The sequence below is a fragment of the Chaetodon trifascialis genome, chromosome 18 (assembly GCF_039877785.1).
Source record: "Chaetodon trifascialis isolate fChaTrf1 chromosome 18, fChaTrf1.hap1, whole genome shotgun sequence".
Lineage (NCBI taxonomy): Eukaryota > Metazoa > Chordata > Actinopteri > Chaetodontiformes > Chaetodontidae > Chaetodon > Chaetodon trifascialis.
Window position 1 is genome coordinate 20610218 of NC_092073.1, and position 21639 is coordinate 20631856.

At 43.9% G+C, this 21639-nt stretch overlaps 2 protein-coding genes across 2 annotated transcripts in view; both read right to left on the reverse strand.

Annotated features, from left to right (window-relative positions):
- ggh (gamma-glutamyl hydrolase (conjugase, folylpolygammaglutamyl hydrolase)) overlaps nucleotides 1-21639 on the reverse strand; it is a 37781-nt gene that overhangs the window by 11976 nt on the left and 4166 nt on the right. The gene's annotated exons all lie outside the window — the stretch shown is intronic.
- LOC139346824 (collagen alpha-1(XVIII) chain-like) overlaps nucleotides 1-21639 on the reverse strand; it is a 52415-nt gene that overhangs the window by 5730 nt on the left and 25046 nt on the right. Inside the window, exons 3-30 of the mRNA XM_070986139.1 lie at nucleotides 16175-16422; nucleotides 15899-16069; nucleotides 15420-15551; nucleotides 10089-10163; nucleotides 9102-9194; nucleotides 7373-7511; nucleotides 6735-6778; nucleotides 6283-6450; nucleotides 6083-6109; nucleotides 5759-5821; nucleotides 5537-5617; nucleotides 4862-4909; nucleotides 4528-4653; nucleotides 4163-4225; nucleotides 3426-3479; nucleotides 2990-3025; nucleotides 2727-2861; nucleotides 2406-2465; nucleotides 2240-2275; nucleotides 1929-1973; nucleotides 1765-1827; nucleotides 1341-1376; nucleotides 1175-1258; nucleotides 977-1042; nucleotides 699-752; nucleotides 450-539; nucleotides 318-353; nucleotides 127-180 (exon numbers count right to left, since the gene is read on the reverse strand). Of these exons, the coding sequence (XP_070842240.1) occupies nucleotides 127-180; nucleotides 318-353; nucleotides 450-539; nucleotides 699-752; nucleotides 977-1042; nucleotides 1175-1258; nucleotides 1341-1376; nucleotides 1765-1827; nucleotides 1929-1973; nucleotides 2240-2275; nucleotides 2406-2465; nucleotides 2727-2861; nucleotides 2990-3025; nucleotides 3426-3479; nucleotides 4163-4225; nucleotides 4528-4653; nucleotides 4862-4909; nucleotides 5537-5617; nucleotides 5759-5821; nucleotides 6083-6109; nucleotides 6283-6450; nucleotides 6735-6778; nucleotides 7373-7511; nucleotides 9102-9194; nucleotides 10089-10163; nucleotides 15420-15551; nucleotides 15899-16069; nucleotides 16175-16422 (2327 nt within the window). The remainder of the gene's footprint in view (nucleotides 1-126; nucleotides 181-317; nucleotides 354-449; nucleotides 540-698; nucleotides 753-976; nucleotides 1043-1174; nucleotides 1259-1340; nucleotides 1377-1764; nucleotides 1828-1928; nucleotides 1974-2239; nucleotides 2276-2405; nucleotides 2466-2726; nucleotides 2862-2989; nucleotides 3026-3425; nucleotides 3480-4162; nucleotides 4226-4527; nucleotides 4654-4861; nucleotides 4910-5536; nucleotides 5618-5758; nucleotides 5822-6082; nucleotides 6110-6282; nucleotides 6451-6734; nucleotides 6779-7372; nucleotides 7512-9101; nucleotides 9195-10088; nucleotides 10164-15419; nucleotides 15552-15898; nucleotides 16070-16174; nucleotides 16423-21639) is intronic.

Below are 21639 nucleotides of genomic sequence, written 5' to 3' on the forward strand. Positions count from 1 at the left end.
AGGGACGCAGAAAATCTAGATTTTTAACCTGAGTCTCCTGATCAAAGAGCCGAATATTAACACAAGGAGGCGTCTGTGTGTGCTCTGAATCAGACTGGAAATGCTCGGTGAGTTCATGGTGCTTACAGGTCTTCCAGGAAAGCCAAATTCTCCTTTGGGTCCTGGTGGTCCCACAGGCCCCTGTTGGGAACAAAACACAGTGAGTGTGTTTCTTAAACACACTCGTAACGTCTGTAGCAGAGGAAAAAGACTGGAGTCAAAGGTGCTCTAAAACCTGAAAAGTGAAATTATTTGCTTCCGTTGCTCGAAATACTCACTTGAATCCCAGAAGGTCCAGTCACACCTTTATCTCCCTGAAAACGAAGACACATTTACAACAATTTGTACTCGAGAATATGAGGAAACTGATGTGTATCTGAAAGGAAAAAGACTGCGATGACGGCTGTAACCTTGAGTCCTTTGGGTCCCATTGGACCAGCCAGGCCTGACATCGTGGATCCATCTGCTGCGATGATGAACCCTGGCTCGCCCTTTTCACCCTGGATGTCAACAAACAAACAAACCATATGTAGACAAAGAAATGCAACGTACACAAATATCAACTCCTACTAAACCGCACGAGTACAAATCATGTTTGTTCAGTCTCTTCAGCTATGATGCAGGTGCTGCATGTGAGCAGAGACAAGGCGTGCTCTTACTTTCAGTCCTGGAGGGCCTTCAGGTCCTGGCAGCCCCACGTCGCCCTTTGGACCCTGCAAACATCCAGGAAATTAAAGTAAGGATAAATCTAAATGGAATGCAGTCAAAATTATTTCTCTACATGCTGTCTTATCTCTGTGTGTGTGTCATGTACGATGCTTCTGATGAGACTTCTGTCTGCAACAGGTAAGCTGACAGCTGACAGCTTTAACTGGAACGCAGCATCGCTACAGTCTGCAAACAAAAAACCAACAGTACGTTTTTGTCGGATACTCACAGCGGCTCCCTGAGCTTCAAAAATCCCTGAGAAGTTGAAGGCGCCATCTGTGTCGTTAAGTAGAAGCTGAAGAAGAGGCAGAGGGAGAACATCGCTGGAATCAAATCAATCCCTCAAGCTCTCCGTCCTCCACAGGTTAGTAGGACGTGGCACAAACACTAGACTGTCCCCTTTAAGCCTAAAGAAGCCACTACTTACATCCTGGAGGTTGATAATGGGTCCTGGAGGTCCAGGTGGTCCTGGAGGGCCAGGTAGACTGAGCCCATCCCGTCCCGCCTCTCCCTGAAAAACACGTTTGACATTTCAGCCTCACAGTGAAGTGCAGCATAAAATGCTCTTAACTTCCACTCCTCGGTGGATTTACCTTTAGTCCTGGATCACCTTTGTCCCCCTTTGGTCCCTGTTGATGACACAAAAGTAAAGACAGACACTCAGTTATTAGTAGTATTTTTCACAGCTTCATACTTAATCCTCTGAATCCTTTATCATATGTGGCTGGTTTGACCCATTTCAGCACATTTGTTTATTTATCTTGTGTTTTTTTTAATCATTCTGAACAATAATGTGTAATCTGGTTGCACCAACACACACAAAATGGGCAGCATGAGGGTATTCTTTCAGTCTTGAAGACCCGCACCCTCTTTTATCTCTTGGTAGCTGGAGAGTTTCAAACCTAACCAGAGCTGTTTTGTCTTGGTTGCACATTAATTTTGATCATCAGAGAGTACAAGCTGACATTTTCATGAAATCATCTGTCCGTGCGTCTGTCAGTACATTCATTTACTGACCTCGGCCCCATCTAGTCCCCTCAGTCCAGGATGGCCTGGTGGTCCTGCGGCACCTGGCTCCCCCTGCAGGGACCACAGAGAAACGTTCATACAAATGAAAGGGCCTGTGATTTATGCATGCTGAGATAATCCAGCATCTCACAAAAGAGCGACGGCGGACTCACCTTTTGACCCGGCTTTCCTGGGAGGCCATCTGAACCATCTTTACCCTGCGAGGAGAGAAAGATGAAGATTAAAATCCAAACGACCTCTGATCTGAATTTAGAATTCAGTACCTAAATACACGGAATTAAGTGAAGTCAGTCGGCTTAAGGGTTCATTTCCTGTATGCCTACCTTAACCACAACCCGCGGTGGAAGGTAAATTTTAATCCAGTAAGATTATTTCTGAATGAAATTAATCACTTATTTATTTGCAGTCCCCAGACTTTGCCCCATTTGACTAATACTGTATCACAGACACACACACGTCTCACCTTGGGTCCCTCCAGTCCAGGGATTCCTGGAGGACCCTGTGGAAGGGACAAAAACAGCAGCTGATGACATGATGAAACTACCTTGTATGATGATTGATATTAAGAATAAAAATACAAAAGCAGAGTATTGTGGTGCAGAACACTCCTCATGTGGAAGCAGTTGTACCTGTGGCCCTCTGGAGGGCACAGCATTGAACCCACTCAGCATCCCAGATCCTTCTAAGTCCTTGACAAAAAGAAATGCATAATGAAGGAAGTTATTGTCTTCACATTAATTATAACTGTTCCAATAACATCTATAAAATCACAACGCCTTGATGACAACAAAGAGCAACTATTTCTGCTTCACACATTTCAAAAAAGTCTGCTGATGCTCCAGACCGCCTTCAGACAGCTGAACAGAAACAACAACAGTGTGGATGTTTGTCTGCACATCAAACAATAACATTAATGTCGTCTGTGACAGGTAGAGCCATACTGCAAGCACCTCAAAGTCCAGCATGAAGCCTCTTCCAGGGGGGCCTGGGGGCCCAGGAGGGCCAGGTTCACCCCTGGGACCAGGCTGCCCGTCAGGACCCTCTGAGCCTGGGAGGCCTGGAAACCCTGGAGGACCCTGATCTCCCTGCAAGAGATGTGACATTCAAAACGATCCTGAAATCAGTTCAACCAATAAAAAAACAAAAGTACGAGGGGGAGGGATTAACAGAGAGGGACAGGTAAGATATGGAAGCAGGATGTGAAGATGTTCACCTTTGGTCCAGGTTGTCCGTTCACACCAGACTCTCCCTGTTAAACACATGAAATACATTAAATCACATGAGCTGCAGCCGTGACTGGAGAGCAACTGTAGTTCCTGGTTTACACGAAGAGGCAGAGCAGCTTTTGCAACGCAGACTTGTTTACACCCGAGCCCTCGCTTTATTAGTCCGTAGGGTCACCTCATTAAGAGCTTAGCTCTTTGTGTTAGGTGGTTATTTAGCTTGTGTGTAATTGTTTTTGCTAACAGAGCACTAAGAGGCCTGCTCAAGGGAAATCACAGTGAGCTCATACAAAAGGCAGCGCGGTCACACAAGCGAGAGGCAGCTCCTGGTTGGTGTGCTGTACAGTACAATGTAATTTAAGGTGGACTTCTTTAAATCAACCTTGTGTGCATGCTATGATGCAAGCTAATACCCATTAGCCTCACCTTATCTCCTTTCTCCCCGGCAGGCCCTGGATCTCCATCCTTTCCATCAACTCCCTGCAGAAGAGACAACACCATATTTACATTCCTGATTTCAGATGCATGTTTATCTTTTCCAGATACCAGTGGGAACTGCCTCTGCACAGCCTGCATGGCTTATTAAACTGTTGCTACCGCTCATACTGTTGAATGAAGGTGGATGCTCGGTGTAAACTAACAGATTATCTGCTTCAAATGAAACATATTAAACAAAGCTAATGGGCTCCAGAGGACTGAAGTGGAAACCTTTCATGCACCAAAGCAGCACTGCAGTAAATGTAAACCTGTGAGTAGTCCATTCACGCCGTTAGTAAAAGCCTCTGACATTTTAAAGATAAAAGACACATTTCCCCCGACAGATGCTGCAGCTCACACCATGTTCTGAAGCTCTTACAGGATTTTCTGCCCAAGTGCCATTAATGTAGCTGGAGGATAATTGGACTTTTGAACTTTTGGTACGTGGGCGCATATAGATATAAAATGGGCTCTTACTGAGGAGGTGTGCTGGACGGCAGTAACATTTACAAAGACAACCACATGACAATCAATGCACACACACTCAACATGTTTGCACACCAGTCAATACAATCATGCAGCGAGCAGCGGGAGAGAAGCAGCTAACGAACATGGCTTCTCAAATGAAGTTGGGGGAAATACTGTCTTTTTGGTCCCTTCCATCTGATGGGACCAGCTGTTAATACCTGACCAGACCCTGAACCAGAACCAGAGCCAGAACCAGAGCCACTAAACCACTCCTCAATCACCTGAAAACAGAAGCTAGGTCAGCATTTGAAAGTGCACTTTCTATGGAAATCGCTGCTGTCCTGTTGAGGAAATGGTCCTCTCACAAATTCAACCTTAAGTTCAGGTGTCTGTGAAATTAAGTTTAAGTTGAAATACAGCAGATATCGTAAAGAAAATAGAGGAACTACTAATTACACAAAGAAACATGTCCTGCTTGTCTGATAGGACCACAACCTGGTTTTACAGTACACAAGAACTTCACTTTAAAACCTCTCTGTTTGGTTTAAGCTCTTGTTGATGAACTGAAGAAAGGACGACTTACAGGCAGTCCAGGTTCACCCCTCGCTCCATCTCTCCCAGGGGCCCCAGGCGGTCCTGGCATGATGTCCTCGGATGGGTTTCCTGGGGGCCCCGGTGGTCCCGGGAGGCCAGGAAGCCCTGGAGGTCCCTGATGAAACAAGGTGGCGCACAAAGAGGAGTTCTTTTAGAAGGGGCCTTGCACATGTTGACAGTTCTGTAGCATCAAAACGCAACACTCTCATAAAAAAGGTGCAACAGGTAACATGAGATAAAAGAGAGAAGGCCTGAAAAAGAAGTGGGATTTCAATGTGATGCTAAAAATAATGTCACAGAATGAGAACACCGAGTAAACTTACCCTGATAATCTCTGCATCGCTGTCAAAGTCTTCAAATCCTGAGCCCTCCTGATGAAAACGCACCGTATGACCAGTCAGTTAGTTACAGTCACAGTTACTGGATTCAGATTCGAGCTGAAAGGTTTCACATTCCTTCACATTTTGCTCCTGCAGATTCATAATTACACACTTCTAAAACATAAATGCTTCAGCTGTAAACACACAAACACCAGTCATTTCATTTGGGAGCAAAATTTGCTTTTATAATCTCATTTCTAAATATCACTGACGCTGTAAACACAGTGAAAACAGCAGATGAAACGAAGACCAGACAAACCACAACTGAACGCAGTTTACAGAGGAATGAATGTGGATTCAGTTATTTGGGATTAACGTCCTCTAGTACAAATTAAAAGCAACTGGATGACTAAAAATCTCAAAGACCAGCTGCAATGTGTTACTGATGACTGAGCATTAGTGCTGCACCTGCAAAGATGCAACCATGAAAACCAGTTCAGTTTGGAAATAGCAAAGTAAGGACAGAGTGTGATAAATACACATGCAGATAAATAAAGTTATATTATATATTTTTCGGTTCAAATCTCCACTGAAGCTCAGTATCTCTGTACTTCAGCCTGAGGCTTCGATGGAGATTGTGCAAGGACCAAGTAAAGGTAGAAAAGTTAAACAACCTACCAGGAACATGGACAACTTGTCAGGTCGACCTGGAGGTCCAGGAGGGCCTGGAGGACCTGGCAGTCCGACACCAGGATCACCCTGAGGGAAACAGTGCAATGCATGTGTTTATGCGGACATTTAGTGACTAATTACTATATACTATAATAAATAATCTACGTATTTACATTCTGACCATATTCAAGTTCAGGTATCACGGTATTAAAGCGGGGTGTTGTTTACCTTTTCTCCCTGAGGACCAGGCTCTCCACTGAGTCCCGGGAATCCTGGAACTCCTGTAGCTCCCTTGGGAAAAAGACAGTTACAGCTGAGCTCATGTAACACAATCCAAGTCTAGCACACTGAGACATGATCCAGCTGTAAGTAGTGATATCAGGAATGAGGCTCTGAGGGCAGATCAGCATTCAGTAGCAGCTAATAAAAGTGTAGCTGTCTAAATTTTGACTTGTGTGGTGAAAATGGAACATTCCTGCATTTATTTACGCCAGAGACATTCCTACAAGGATGAGCCTATAAATCTAAAAAGACTGGAAAGACTTCACTTACTAGGGCACCAGTTTCACCTTTGCTTCCCTGGAGAAAAGACAAAAATAGAAAAGCAATAAATCATTGTATGTTTTGACCTGCAGGACTGACCTAAACAACAGTGTGCACTCTAATTAGCTGTCATGATGTTCTGTAATAGAAAGCAACACATCTCAAAACTAGAACAAATACAACAAAACAAACAAGCAGATAAAACTCACAGGCTGTCCATCTTTCCCAGGAAGTCCAGGTGGGCCTGGATGTCCCTGTGGTCCTTGTGGACCCCGGGGTCCTGGCTCCCCTTGTGCTGGGGGACCGGCCGGTCCTGGGGGACCGGCAGGACCTGGCTCACCCGGCTCCCCTTTCTGTCCTGGAGACATCTGGAGGGACTGAACGTGATAGCGAGGCATCAAACACTGTGCAGATCTACAGTAACATGAGCTAAAGGCAGAGGGTGTTTTTGGCTCGTTTGTGCATAAAACTTGATTTTTCTGATCATGGCGTCATCATAATGTTGGCAGCTCCAGCTTTCTATGGCAAAGTCTCACTTATGGTAACTGTGGACTGCAGGACTTGGGCAACCACACAGATACATATATTAATTAAAATCTCACATACAATATGTTCTTTACATCATCATTATAATCTAAATTATGGAAAAACCATTACTTACAGTGTCAAGTGTGGAGGCTGGAGGATGAGTCTGAAATGATTTTCCTGAAAAAAAGACAAAGTGAACATATTAAAACAAACAGCTGTTCAGTTGTCAACAAAAATGGCAGCACATCATTAGTGAGATCTGAAAGGTAGAACCATACAGACTGGAAACCTACATGATCTATTATGATATGAAACCTTATTTAGGGCCAGTCAGACGACAGAAACAGAGACAGGTGAGGCTGCGTATCTGTGAGCGAGACCACACTGCCTCCTCCAGCACCATCTGCTGGCTAATTTGGGAAATACAGCAGAGGCGGTCTGAATACATTCTCTGAAAGCGATGTGATATGTAGTCAGTAAACCTTCCTTTCTAGTACAAACAAAGGTAGAGAAGTCTGAAGCTGGTACACAGGGTTTTAATATACTGTATAAAGTAGCTTTACAAGCTGCTAAAGCCTACCTAAGTTAAAATAGCAAGATTCAAGAACATTCAACAGTTAAAGTTCATAAATATCAGATAAATATATATCAGAAAAGTGTAGTGCAGCGAAAAGTACAATATCCGAGTATAAAACAAAATAAAACAGAAATACTCAAGTAAAAGTACAAGCACTTCAACTTCACAATAAGATTCATGTGTTTTTTCTTTACCTCTTGCTGTGGTCATCTCCACCCCCTGTCCAGAAGTCTCCTCTATGTCTTCATCATCGTCTTCATCGTCACCGAGTGACGTCTCAGTGGGCGGAGCTCGGACCGGGGCGCTGTCAGTGGGGTCCAGCTCTGGGATAGGCTAAAAAAAAAAAGTACAAATCTGAAGTCACCTCATGGAAATGTTTTTTTTCTGCAACATTCCACAGATGCTAACAAAATGCATTATAATGCATCTATTTAATGAAATGGAAATGAAGACAGAGTATCATAAAATTCTCAGATGAATAATTTGAGGGGAAATATTTTGCATACACGTTTTGTTCCGGCTTGGTTTTATTCATTCAGCACATTTTTATGTAAAATATTCCCCGGCTGTGCATAACAATAAGAAGATAAACTAGCCTAGCGTGTGTAAATAGCATGTCTGTGTTCATAAACAGCACTTTGATTTTCAGCTGGTGGTGAAAAAGAAAGGATGAGAGGAAATGTTTTCTCTGAGCGTCAGGCTGAAAGCAGCATTCCTCACATTGCTCTGAGCTGGCAACGCATTACTGCATTAATTCTGCATTATTTTTACAAGATGTGCTGCGGTGATAACACGTCTTGACCTCATGTCCTGTTTATTATGAGTGATCCGTGGAGAAGAGCTGCAATGAAAATGCAATAAATCTTTGAGGAAGAACGTCGGACTTGGGATTTAAATCTGTCTCCTGACTGTCTTCATGTGGCTGAGGAGGACATTTTTCAAATAGCTCTGAAGTGGCGGCATAAGAGCAGCTGCAGGACACCTCGTGCTTCCACACCTTCAAATCTTCCTGACACGGCACTGAGGTACTTTAGGCGCCATCAAGTATTTCATTTGAGCCACAGTGGGCTGGAGTTGAAGAAGAAAATCAGGGGAAATGAAGCAAATCTCCCTGATCTGTCCTCATAGTAAGAAACCTCCAAATGAGCAGGTTAACTCGTTAGTGTGTGAACGTGTGATAGCAAAAATTCCCTGAATTCAGACTTGAAAAATGAGCAGAAGAAGCTGTAAAGTAGAGCGAGGAATGACCCACTGCTTTCACCAAATTTCAGCAATGAGTAAAAAAAGTACTTTTATTATTGCAAATGAGACATTTCTGAGTACAGATTGCCTCACTTGTGCAGAGATGTTTGATGGGCTCATTCGCTTTCTTGCAGATAGTTAGATGAGAACACTGTACCCTAACTCTGATGTCTGTGGCATAAACATGAAGCTGGAGCCAGCAGGTAATTAGCTTAGTTTAGCATGAGTACAGGAAGCAGGAGGAAACAGTTAGCCTTGCTCTCTGACCAGCACCTCTAAAGCTCACGCTGCAGCTTGTTTGTTTGAGAGCGTTGTTTGGTCCTTGGGTGGGTCACTGATGGAGCCAGCAGAGCTGTTTCCCACTACTTTCACTCTTTCTGTTCAGCTGAGGTTACTGGGACCAATCTTCTTATTTAACTCTTGGCATGAGAGGCCAACATCTACTACTACTTTTGAGATAACCCAACGCTCTCTCCACCCCTGCCTCTCTTCTGTTGCCCTGCTGTACTCTTTTCTTTTTCTTTATCAGAGAACACAGAGCTGGCAGGGAGCAGCACATATCACCATGTTCCAGTCTCCACCAAGCCTGTCAGGATAAGAACGGTTTTCTTTGGTCCAAGTCCAACCCAGCTTAATGGGAAGGACAGAGGAACGGTGTGGTGTGTATGAGTGTGTGCCCACCATGGTGTACTCTCTCTCCTCCACGACCTTCTTCACTTCATCTCTTCCCTCCATGTCTTCATAAGCATCGTCGCCACTTCCGTGTCCAGAGGCCTGGAGAGAGAAACGAGGGAAAGGGGAAAAAAGTCAGTGGATAAACAGAGAGACAGACAGAAATGATTAAATCCTCCAGTGGACAAATGCCATCTGAGTTCAAGCAGCAGAATAAGAAAGTGGGAGAAGAAGATAAGAGAGGGGGAGGAAAGTAAGGGTTAGAGGAGGAGCAGAAGACCAAAATCTTTTTGTTTAAGCAAACTGTGATCAGAACTCAATGTACTGGCTACAGGACTCAATACACACGCATTTAAAATCCTTATACCAAAGCAACAGCAACTCTACTAATGTAATGTCGAACTTTTGCACTTTTGCTACACGTCTGCCTTATTCTGCCTGAACTCATTCTACGGCTAATTACTGCTTATTGATAGTAAGCCAGAAAGCTGCTATAACCCCCAGAACAGGGCATTTACAGGGAGTTAATGGTGAATATGCGTACCTTAATATAAAGCATGACCACATATCTTAATTTGAAATCAGCAAATTAGCTTAAATTTCTGCAAATATCACTTCAGGAACATGTGGGTGAACTTTCACTATATCACTAATATTGAAGAATTACACATTATACTAAGCTGTGTCAGACATTCGTGGTCATTTTAATCTAAATGCTGTATATTGTCTTCCCTTTTTCCCTTTTTCATGAAGCTGGCTTCATCACGCAGAAACAAAGAAACTGCTGGAAGCACAATATTGTGTAAAATATAATTTCATATTGTATGGTTAAGATCTTCAGCAGGAATAGGGAGGACCAGATACTCTGTCCACATAGTTTACTGTAGTACATGATTTTAACCACTAGAGGGAGGAACAGTCCCACGTTAAGGCTGTTGAAGAGGCAGTAAAAACTTCCCCCAGACTCTGATTTGAGGTGTTTTCTTGCACACTTACATAAGGGTCGTCCTCCTCACACTGGTCATCTGGGGCCGTGGGATCTGACTTGAGCACCAGCTGCTGGATGGAGCCCTGGAGAGAGACAGAGGACAGGAAGATGAGGACGGTCCTGTGTTACGCTGCGTGGTAATCTGGTTCATTCTGTGTCATTAAATTTTATTGACGCTTCGCGGACATTTCCCACACACCAACCACATGCTGCCTCTTTCTTTCGGCATACCAGTTTATCTGTCTCCCACTTCCTCATTACCACACACATTATCCAGCATAACTGCACACAGTAACACGCACACTCAGATGGTTGGCAAACATCTGGCAGTGGAACAGGTGTCTCACGCTGAACCAAACCACCTGCCCTCTAAAGACGAACTTGATTGTAAAGCATCATGTTAAAGTTTGGACTTCTGTGCAAATTCACATTCAAAACAACAGAAAAACAAAATCATTAATTGAAAGTTTTAGTGTTTCAGGACTCAAATCATCAACAGGCTTCGATGTAAATGCCATTTTTCTATCTCCTCACTGTAAGTACTGCAGTACACTGAGTGTCCAGAAAAATAAAGACCCCTGTTTAGAAATGTTGGACCATCTTTGAGTCTGGTAACAGCTGTGAGACATCATGTGGCTCAACCAGGGACCTGTAGCCTGTAGTGCTAACACTTCAACACTGTAACAGCTCACCAGCGTTTAAGCAGACAACAGTGCTGCCCTGCTACTTTACACGCAGCTGCGTTTGAGCGCATCCAGAAGATGTTAAATCTCATCTTGTTTGACATTATTGACATTTAACCTGCGTCAGCCCTGGATTATTGTCGTGCTATGACGGGGAGCGTTATTCTGTTGTCGGCACTCATTTCCTTTGGGAGTATGAAAACGACAGACAGGAATGGCTGAGCCTGGTTTGTTATGATGCTAATTTACACTCCAGCATCAAGCTGTCAATACACAGGTGTTAATGTACCCAGTGTATGCTAATTAAGCACACTAATGAATGCTCTCGAAAGCCCAACCGGCTTTGCACCACGCATACTGCTTTTAATGCCTCATGCTGCTCAGTGACTAACACTTTTTTTTAATCTACTATGAGCAGGAAGGGCACGCAGCATCACTTCCTGCTGTTTTTTTAGTCAGCGTTAGAGTTAATTTCAACCTGTAACAAAGCAACCTGCTCATAAGCAAGTCTGGAAATGAACAATGCATGAAAACACTGTATGCCAATGAAGGCAGGAGATTTCCAGTTATTTTGTGCAATTTATTCAGACTGGAAGTTTAAAACCGAGAGTCAGTGGGTCTGTCCTCTTATTAGACCAGTTCAATTTTAGCCCAGTTTATTGATATTGAGTTCAGGCCAGGGGACAAACACCTGTTTTTAATGGAATGGAGAACGGCCTGTGAAATTTAATGGTGCTGAAGGAGCGAGAATTGGAAAGGGAGGGAAGGAACAGAGAGCACGACAAAGACTGGGTGGATATGAGTCGGGGTAGCAACCAAATCAGAGACATCTGTTGGTGCAGTAAACAACACATCTGAAATAAACAAAGAGCGCGCCATGCAAACGTTTCCACTCCTCTCAAATGTTTTAATATGCCAGTTCCCCCATAAAGTGAGCCACAACAGCGTGGTCGAATGACTCAGCTGGTCAGTTTGTCTGACTTTTGAGCTCTGTGAAGGTAAACACCTGACGGCAGCGGGAGGACGCGTCAGCGCCAGGCTGTGACACATTTACACACACAACTGCGTCCAAACGTGGCCGCATAAGTCAAAACAGACACGCCGGCGTGCAACCATGCGCGCAGTGAAGGCAAACAGGAGATCTTTAAAAGGTCATACAGCCACTTGCATTGGAGAGTGAGATCACACTGTGGCTTCCACAGACAGGAGTGACCTTCCATCTGTGGACAATGTCAGCTGTTTATTTTAGATTCAGGACATCATTTTTGGTTAAGAATCATTATTAGTATTATTATTATTATTATCCACACTGGCTTAATGTAGTCGTAGTAGTTGTGTGCTTCACACACTGTTTTGACTTACACAGTCATTCCACCTGTGATGCTAATCAGCAGGTTCAGGTCACCAGGTGTGGAGTGGGTTTTCACTGCTACAGGGCCGCCCTGTTCGATAAACATGGCTCGTGTTAATCTGTTGGAAGGTTTACCACAGTCGAGCATCTGTTTCTGGACATGAGACAACACAATGGAGCCACACTGCTGGCTGTGTTTGGTGTTTAGGCTTACTGGTCCGAAATTGGTGAGCTCTGTGGGAGAACTGAGGTGACCCTGCACCGTGTGAGGTCTGACCGATCTGGACTCTGAAGCCATGTTAACCGATAGGGTGTTCAAAAATGGCCTGTTTATTCACTGCTGGTCATTATGTTTCTGATAACATAGCTTAATTCTTAGGTGACACATTGTGAATAGTTGCAATGACTATAAATCACTGTCTATATCTCTGGTTGAGACTTCTCCAGTCAAACTGTGCAGCAGTTCAGAGGAGGAGCTCCTGATGTAAGTTAGAACATTTCAGAGCTGTGGCTGATGTTAGTCAGCTGTTTGTGTATATTTTGCAGTCTGCTCGGTGTCCAAAGACGGGTTCTCTGGAGTCTTCAGATGTCAGGGATGGCAAAGAAAAAGGTTAAGTGCTTCTAAGGTATTGTTCAGTGTCTGCAGGCTCTGGCACTCGCCACGTTGAGGAACGTGTTGTTGCCAAAGCAACAGAGACGAGGTCACTTCAGCTGCTGCTAGCTGAGTGTGTGTGTCTGTGTGTGTGAGCCCACTTTTAAATGATTTTAAAGAAACTGATGCATACAAATGTCACAGAACATAAGAATCAGCAACAGGCTGTAGCAGATCATGTGCTGAGAGCCTCTTTTTGCCACAAGGTGGCACCAATTTGATTAGAACAAAATGTACCATGACTTGTAGAGCAGAGAGTGATTTTAGCACTGTTAGGAGTAACAGACCTCAGCATATTTTAGCTGTTCAACTCTGCAAAACAGTCAAAACACAGGCATGAAGAGCAAATTCTGCACCTTTAACAGGACAGTGCCACTTGTTGGAGGTTCAGTGATGTCACTCAAAAGCTGCATTCTTATTGGAAATATGTGGCATGAAACACTCAGCCCACATGCACATAACCTGAACATAAACATACCTGACAGTGTTTTTCTTCAATGTTATGAGTAAGAAAACACACTCAGTTGCTCAGGGACAATCAGAAAGCTGCACGTACTGTTTCTTATTGATTTTCTGTCTCGTTCTCACTCGTGTACAGATGATGTCCACCACACATGAGCATCTTCCGACACCCTGCACAGGGTGTGTTTTATTAATAAGGACAGCAAAATATTTAAGTCTGCTGGTTCACATGAAGCTGTGTGTGAGTGTACTACTGCAGAGAGCTACTGCTGCTGCGCGGCTGTTGCTGCTCTCCCTGCAAGGAGATGGAGGATCTCTGACGGAGCTGCCAGTTCAAACACTGAACAGCTGGAAACAGACGGTCACTACTGCTCCTCTTTGTCTGAGCGGGGAGGAGAGAGCGAGGAGAAGGCTTATTGGTAAGAGGTGGAACAAAAAGCTTTTAAAGGCCCTTGGGCTGATGTTGGACAGCTTATGATGGCCTCATAGGGTTTGGGCAGCATGATTTTCTGCTGTTATATCCCTTAAAGGGGATGCAGTAAATCGTAAGCTCTAATATTTAAAGAATACTTTCTGGGAAAAACTTTACTTGCTTGAAAGAGACCGATATCATTCATACCTGTATGCTAAATATGGGGCTATACTCAACAGGTGATTAGCTTTATTAGCTTAGCGTGACTGGACACAGCCAGCCTTGCTCTTTCCAAATTTAGCACAGTCAAGGTTTCTCCCAGATGTTTAATTCGTATAAATTGGTATTTTAGCGAGGATACAACAAAAATTATTATGTTCTTATGAGGCTTTGACAGGATGCTAAATAACAAAGTGATTTAGGTCTGAAATGAAACTCGAGCTCGTCACTGTGTAAATTTCCGCGGCAGAGCTGGTTTTAAGCCACAGTAGGTAGCAAAACCTGTTTGAGAAATTGTTCCAGCAACAAAATGGGCTCCCCTCTGAGACCCAAAAAATCCTGAATCAACACATTTTCTCTCTCCCTGGCTCACTGGATTTCTTTGAACGTCTCCTCAGATTCCTCCAATAAAATCTTAATGAGGGAAAAAAAGCTACTTGGCTATAAGAACTTCTTTCCACTGTCCTGGACATGAAACATCTTGCAGTTGGTCCGTCACATGAACTTACGCAACTACAAATCAGACGAGAAGCAGAGGACAGAGGTTGCAAAATGCAGCATAGACGAGGGCTGGTTTTTGTTTTGAAGGTCAGAGGTCGTGTATTTTTCTTGTTTAGCCACCGGCCATACAGCTGATTCATAATATGGGCTTAGCTCAGATTAAAATTTCATATTCTCACTACAGTTTGGCCAAGTTTCATCTTGATAAGAGTGAAAACATATGTTGGCTCAGTTAAACATCAACTTTACTCACTTATCTCATACATACAGCAGATCACTGAATATTATTCCTTTTACACTGAACTATTTCCCCTGCATCATTCTCCCTTTGACACTGGCACAGGCTTTTTCTTGCATTAATCATAGATGATTTGGAGGAAAGTGCTGAAGCATTTACAAGTTTATTTTACTTTTACAAGAGCACAGAGAGGAGAACACATCGCTGCATGTGTTACTACCTCTTCTCCTGGATCTGATTAGTCAGCACCTCTCTGTCACAAACCCTCATTATAACCACTCGGGGGGTATTTTTAACAGCATTTGCATCGTATTGGAACCTCCACTCCTGCATCCGTACCATTGTTTGATCCTATTTGGTGTAATTAAAGAACTGGCGTTTGCACTCCCAGTTGCGCTCAGCGTAAGTCGTTCAAGATGAGAGATCAGCTGTATTCCAGAAATGTAAATCATATACAGCTTGTCATTTATGAGCTCTCGCAGGATAAAGCAGTGCTCATAAACACATGTGGTCATTCATTCCTTGTCTCCTGTGGTGGTCATAAAGCTGCCAACTACGACGATCGTGTTCATGTCTCAAATGTGAAATCGGCAACCGCCCAAACGCCACGTTTGTTTCTGCAACTAGAAGTGGATTTGACATCTGTTGTCAACCCACCGATCCAAATCCGTTGACATTAGGAATGAGGAATTAACTACATAGAAATGCGGCTCTCGCACAGGAAAGTCCTGAGGCGCTCATGTTGCAAGAGATGATGAGTACACGGACGGAGGAGTTATGTGCAAACACATGACAATAAATCCAGTCCATTCCAGACTCACCACAAACCTCGCCAGGCCCGTGCCCCCGGCGTTCCCCACGAAGATCCCCGAGCTGGCCTCGAAGGTCAGAGGCTGAGGGCTCCTGGTGAAGGCAACGCGGTGGTATTCCTCACAGTCCATGTAGAGACGCACCTGAGTGACAAGAACAAACACACATACGTACTTACTTCCACAAATCAATAGCAAAAACAAAAAGAACGTCTGTGTTATTCACTGCTGTTATATATACAGAAATACACGTTCATTTTATGACAACATCCTCGCATATTAAACAAACATCTGTGAAAGATAAAAGTGCCGTATGGAGCCTATTTTACACTCATGATTTTGAAAACATAAAAAGGGCTGCATAAAACACAAGACCAACTCTGAATTTAACCTAAAAAGTCCTGTGTGTAGACAAAGCCTGATATATCTTATTCCTCTGTTCCACAGACCTCTATTGATGTCCAATGAGTACATTAGCACAGCACACCCACCTCTGCCCCCTGTACAGTCAGGGTAAACCTTGCCCATCTCCCGGTCAGGTCTCCCATTTTGAAGGAAGCTGCTTCCTGGGTCCCGCCTCTTGTTCCTGGGTCGGTGTAGTACAAGATGACTCTCTGGGAACCGTCCTCGACCTCGGACAACGCTATACCCAAGTGTACAATCTAGCAAAGAAAAAAAAGAGATGTAGAAGATTGTTTTACTTACTTTGTTTTACTTAAAATCAAAAAATACAGAAGAGTGGAGTTAAAAAGACTGAAGTCACCCACCTTTTGGTAAGCATCTGTGATGGCAAACAGCACACCACCGCGCCTTGTGGTAGGTTTAGCTGTAACTGTGACAGCAAAGTCATGGTAGAACGGGTCAGGGATGAATGACTTTGTGAGGCGGCCCACGTTGGCGTCTGGGCCGAAGCTGTAGGCCGGGTAACCCTCGAAACCCGTAACAAAGGAAACAGAGGGAGGAAGGGGGACGCCGATCAACTCCGTCAGGTCCAAAGCCCCCTGAGAACCTCGCTCTGCGGAGAAACAAGCATGGAGGTGGAAACCACATGAGTGGAGGGTAACAGAGTGCATCATCGGTCCACTTACACCTTCATCAGAAATAAACTGACACAGTGGGGCACAAGAACACAGACTGCTGCAACATGGACACAACATGGTATTAAGGGTTAAAATGAACCTCACTGGTGCAGAATTTGGCATCTCGTGCACTTGCAATTAGTTTCTTAACGAGGTATGACGGATCGTGTTCCTCTGAGCAGGAGCACCTGCAGCCAGGTCTCCCCTTTGGCCGTCTTCTCAAGTCAAGTGAAAATCCAGTGCTCTCTGAATGATGGATTATCTGAACAATTGGGCACTTTTTTCTAATCACACTACAGTACTTTACTATCGGCCAGTATAAAAAGGTGGTTATATGGCTTGCACTTTGCAAAGGTCAGAGAAAAGGTGCTGTCAAGGAGCTGCAAAAGCCCCACATGTGCAACCTGTCAGTCTGTGGCAAATTCACAGTGCAAAGGACACTAAAACACAATGTCAAAACGATAAAGCCCTCAAAGTTGTTCATTATTACCTCAAATTAGGGCCATTTTTAATCACTTTTGTCTTTTAAAATGGTATACGCTACATGATAAGTTTGTGTTTAATTGAATTACCATCAACTGATTTGACACACAGCAAACCTGCAGTCAGTTAAGTAGGAGCACCAGTTGGCATCTGTGGCTAGACAAAACATAATGAAGCTGCCATGTGTAGCATGCTGTGTGCTCAGGGTTTGACGGGTACCTGAAGGTGACAGGCTACACAATCCACAGAGGGGAGTGGGGCCCGTGGTGGTCCACAGCTCATTTTTGCACTGGAGCCCCCTAGTGGGTTAATCCAGCCATGGGTCACAGGACTGATATCTTAGAAATGGAAACATTCCACAGCACAGACAGTGTGGGAGTTGTAGTCATCTTATAATTTATCATTTCCTACTACACTGGAAAAAAAATTCAAAGTAATTCGACCTTGGAGTTCAAACCCACTGTGAGATCTGGTCTGAGAGTCTGGGAGGCACCCATTCTTGCTTGCATCCATCATTGTCTTTAGACATTTTAAAGACAAAATGTCAGACACACCCCATAAAGTCTGCCAAGAGGGTGAGAAGGGGCATCTATCCATCAGAAGCCCCCACCCTTCATCATCATCTCATTCTGTAAACTCGCCATTACTGTACGCACGGCTGAATGCACTCGACTGCACACACACATATTCATAAGCATGCCAGACAACCAGCATGGGCTCTTATTCTCTCTCCCACCGGCACGCAAGCACTTTGTGAATGCCCACCTACCACAACATCCCTTTCTCTCCATCAGACACACTCCTGCACACTCACTCTGCACCTGGTTCTCCTTAGTGGGAAGACCCCTGGAACAATCGTCTGTTCTTTTAGAGCCTATGGGCAGCGGGGTATAGAGGCTGGGCATCTGGAAGGCATTAGGTTAGACTAATACACACGTTCTGCGCGGTGGCAGCTCCTGTAAATTAGGCTTACCGCGTGCCGTGTGTGTGTACGTCTGTGTGTGAAGGAGCGACAAAGACAAAAAGAGAGGGGAAAGGAGAGACAGACTGAGATGGAGAGTGCAGACATTAAAGACTTCCATGAGTGTGTGTGTGGTCAGTTAGGCTCCCCACAGGAAGAGAGGCACACTTCTTTCCCCATGCATTAATTGGATTGGAAACCAGACGGCCTGCAGCAATTAAGAAATAACAATAAAGAGCAACCCACACTACGCTGCTGTACAACCTCCACTGTACTGTAGCTGAATACTGTAACCGAGTTGGATTGTAGTTTCGAGCTGCCTTTGTTCAAACACTCCTCCCAGAAATAGTTTCCAAATATTCTTTGACCCATTTCTGATTCCAGAGAAGCCTAGAATCAGAAAATGTTGATTAGCTGGTTGGCTGCCTCGCCAGTCGACTTGGACGCCACTCCGGATCTTCTCTGTGGCGAAGTCCTGCCAAAGTGTGTCGGCCAGCAGTCCCACAGCTAAGCCTGTCACCTCGCTCTGTCTTTGCCCGAAAGTGACATCACTGCAGATGTTCCTCTGCTGGGTCAGAGGCTGAACAGCTGGACAGACCGCCATGGAAACTGAGACACACTCTCCGCACTCGCTCGAGTTCTCATGATGCAACAGGAACCCACAAGAGCTTTGAGCGAAACATTATTCGTCCTGTGTCATGCATCATCCCATACTTGTGAGCAAACAGCTGATCCTGGCCTCTCGTGTTCAGAATACTGTGAATAATAAAAGCAGAGCAGCGAAAATGTAAAACATCCCAGCGCAAGATGCTGTCAGCTGTGAGAAACTTGTGTGTAATTTGGGTCAGGGTGTGACAGTGTAATCAGGCTTGGCTGAGAGTGAGCACCACCTGCACTGGAACGGGGTAAGAGAAAGACAGCAGAGGGGATTGAGGAAGGCTCACGAGACACAGTATATGTCCCCTTTGCAGTAATAACTTCAAGGTGTATACATCAAGCACAAGATGCTGCCATGAGATCAAATCTCTGAGTCATAAAGGAATAACACTGGTTTTTCTAAGGTGAACTCCCTTCTCTCTGGAAGAGGATATATGTTGGACAACTGGCCAGCAAAACACATGGAGATGAGTTAACTTATAATTTTAGGGTTGACACATCGTGACATCGCATTTAATCTTTCAGTACATGCTTACAGTGCTCCCAAACAAAAGGATATGATGTTGAGTGAAAGCAGAGAAAGCAAGCTATTTATTGGAAACAAAACATTTTTGTAATTACTAGGTTCAGTATCTAGCACTATAAAGAGTATTTTGAATTTTAGTGTAATGTTAGCTGGTAGCACTGAATGCAAAGGAAATGATTCAAACCTCCTGTTTTCTACAGTCACAGATTTCAGTCTCAGTAGCTCAGAAACAAAGAGAAAGTATTTCTTTCTATTAAAATAAAGCAACAGAAAAATGCAAATGATGGCACTCCAATTATGGATGACTAGTCCCTGCAGTGTTCTCACAAAAAAGAGAGCATTTAAGTAGACAGGTTAAGTGTACTGTATGTGTGTGAGGGTGTGTGTCTGATTACAGGTTATCTATTGTTGCAACCAGTTCTCATACCGAGGTTGTCAAAAACCAGTCTTTCTGTCATGTCCCTTAACATATGTGAGTCAAGTCAAGGTTGACTTCTGGTTTCAAATGATGAAACCTCACCTTGCTCTGAGCATCTAAAATTGCTGTGGATGGGTTTACATTGAAGTTAGTTAAAACCCAGTGCGTCCCAGTACGACAAAGGGTACCAACTTTGTGCATTTGTATGAGATGCTGAGGAGTTCGAGCAAACGCTGGTATCTGACATCCCGTGAATGAGCACGGTGTGAGTGTCTGCATGCCTGCTGCATTTGCAAATGAGCAAAATGATCCAAACACTGCTGCCTCCTCAGGGCTTAAATGTTTCTTAAATGGACCAGTGGGTTTTGGGAGTGTGTCTCTCTGACTGACGAAGTGCCCATGTGACACACTATGATGGCAAACTGTTATGAATGGCAAAAAGTGCAGGACTTTACTCTTAAGCACCACTTGAGAGACTGCCATGTCAAAAAGGAGCGGCCTCACTCACTCGGTAAGAAAAAGCCCTTCTTAATAAAATGACTGACAGCACAACATCTGCAGGTTAATACAAAGTTCAACTGTACAATAGTACAACTGTGGCTCAGTGTGATTGAAAACAGGTGAAACCAAACACAGCAGCACTCACTGCACGAGTGTTCAGATGAACAAAATGCAGTTTTAATATAACGGACGGCAGATGGGGAAAACGCTTTAGTAAAACACACAAACACACAATAATGCACAAATACTTTGCAAGACAGTGTCCTCTGAGTGTCTCAATGTTACTGACAGCAGGAGATTTTCATATTTGGACACATAGGGATCTTGTGTCCTTGTCAAATGTATGACTATAACTGTCAGACAAAATCAGTTGCTCTGTATAGCAGTTCTGCTTCAGTTCTACGTTTAGTATGTGTGTTTTCTACATGGACTTGGCTAAGATGGAAAGATAGAGTATTAGGGCTTGATCAGAAAGAAACCACATAATAATGTGGTGATGATGGACACAGCATTTGGACAGCTCTAAATGGTGCTGGCCAAAGTCACTCAGCTGTCGGTCAGTCCGCAGCAGTTTGTAATGAGCTGCCACGTCTAGTAAGAAACCGAGTAAATGCAATCTAATCAAAGCTCAATCACCTCATGGACTCGGACAGGAGCACGCTCTGCACCACGCGTGCTGCCGCATGTGCACACTTTGTTTCAGCAGAGAAATACAAGACCAATCGCTCGTAAACTCCATCCAAGTGTTTAGACATGCAAAACCTCACTGTTACACAGCAAATCCTCTGTGGCTGCGGTCACACCACATCTTTCAAACACACTACTCTCTCTCCAGGGCCCACCTCACTGTGTCATCATTTTAACCCCCGTTTGTTCCCAGACTTTGATTGACATGAACTTTGAATCCGCCAAACAACACCAATGTCATAACGGTGTTTTGAGAGTCGGCTCGACATAAAAGATTGTAATAAAGAGCTACGGTGGAGAAAATTAAACCAAGACAACAAATAAAATAGAAACACTGATTTCATAATAATGTGAATTTGTTCATTTCTTGCATAAAAGGTTACTTACTGCCAGCTGCACCTGCTAACAATTGCAGTACCAGGCAACAATAACTTGATTTTCACAAAAACAAACACAACAAAAATTCATGTGAATTTGATTAAATCTAATGGCTGCTTTGCCGACAGGAAATAAATCATCACTGGGAAGCAATTAAAAGTATTGTTCAGCAGACTTGGTTTATAGTTAAAAGGCTAAAACATACAAAACTCCAGGTATGGGCTTTAAAAATGGGCTTACTGCAAATAAACAGGTTTCCACCTCAAATCTGAGGGTTTGACCAAGTTTCAATAAATAACTGGTTTAAATATGTTTAAATAATTAGACTCTGAGAGGCAGTTCTTTCCTGTTCCATTCAACTGCAGATTAACTCCAAAGAGCAGCTAGACAAAATATCTCACATCCTTTCGTTCAGCGGCTCACCGTGTTTGACTGACAGAGCAGAGGTGACGTCAGCTGTGAGTTGTACTGAAAAGCAGCAAGGTCTAGGTAAATCGCTAAGACCACACAGCCCGTGTATTTAGCTTAAGAACACACACGAG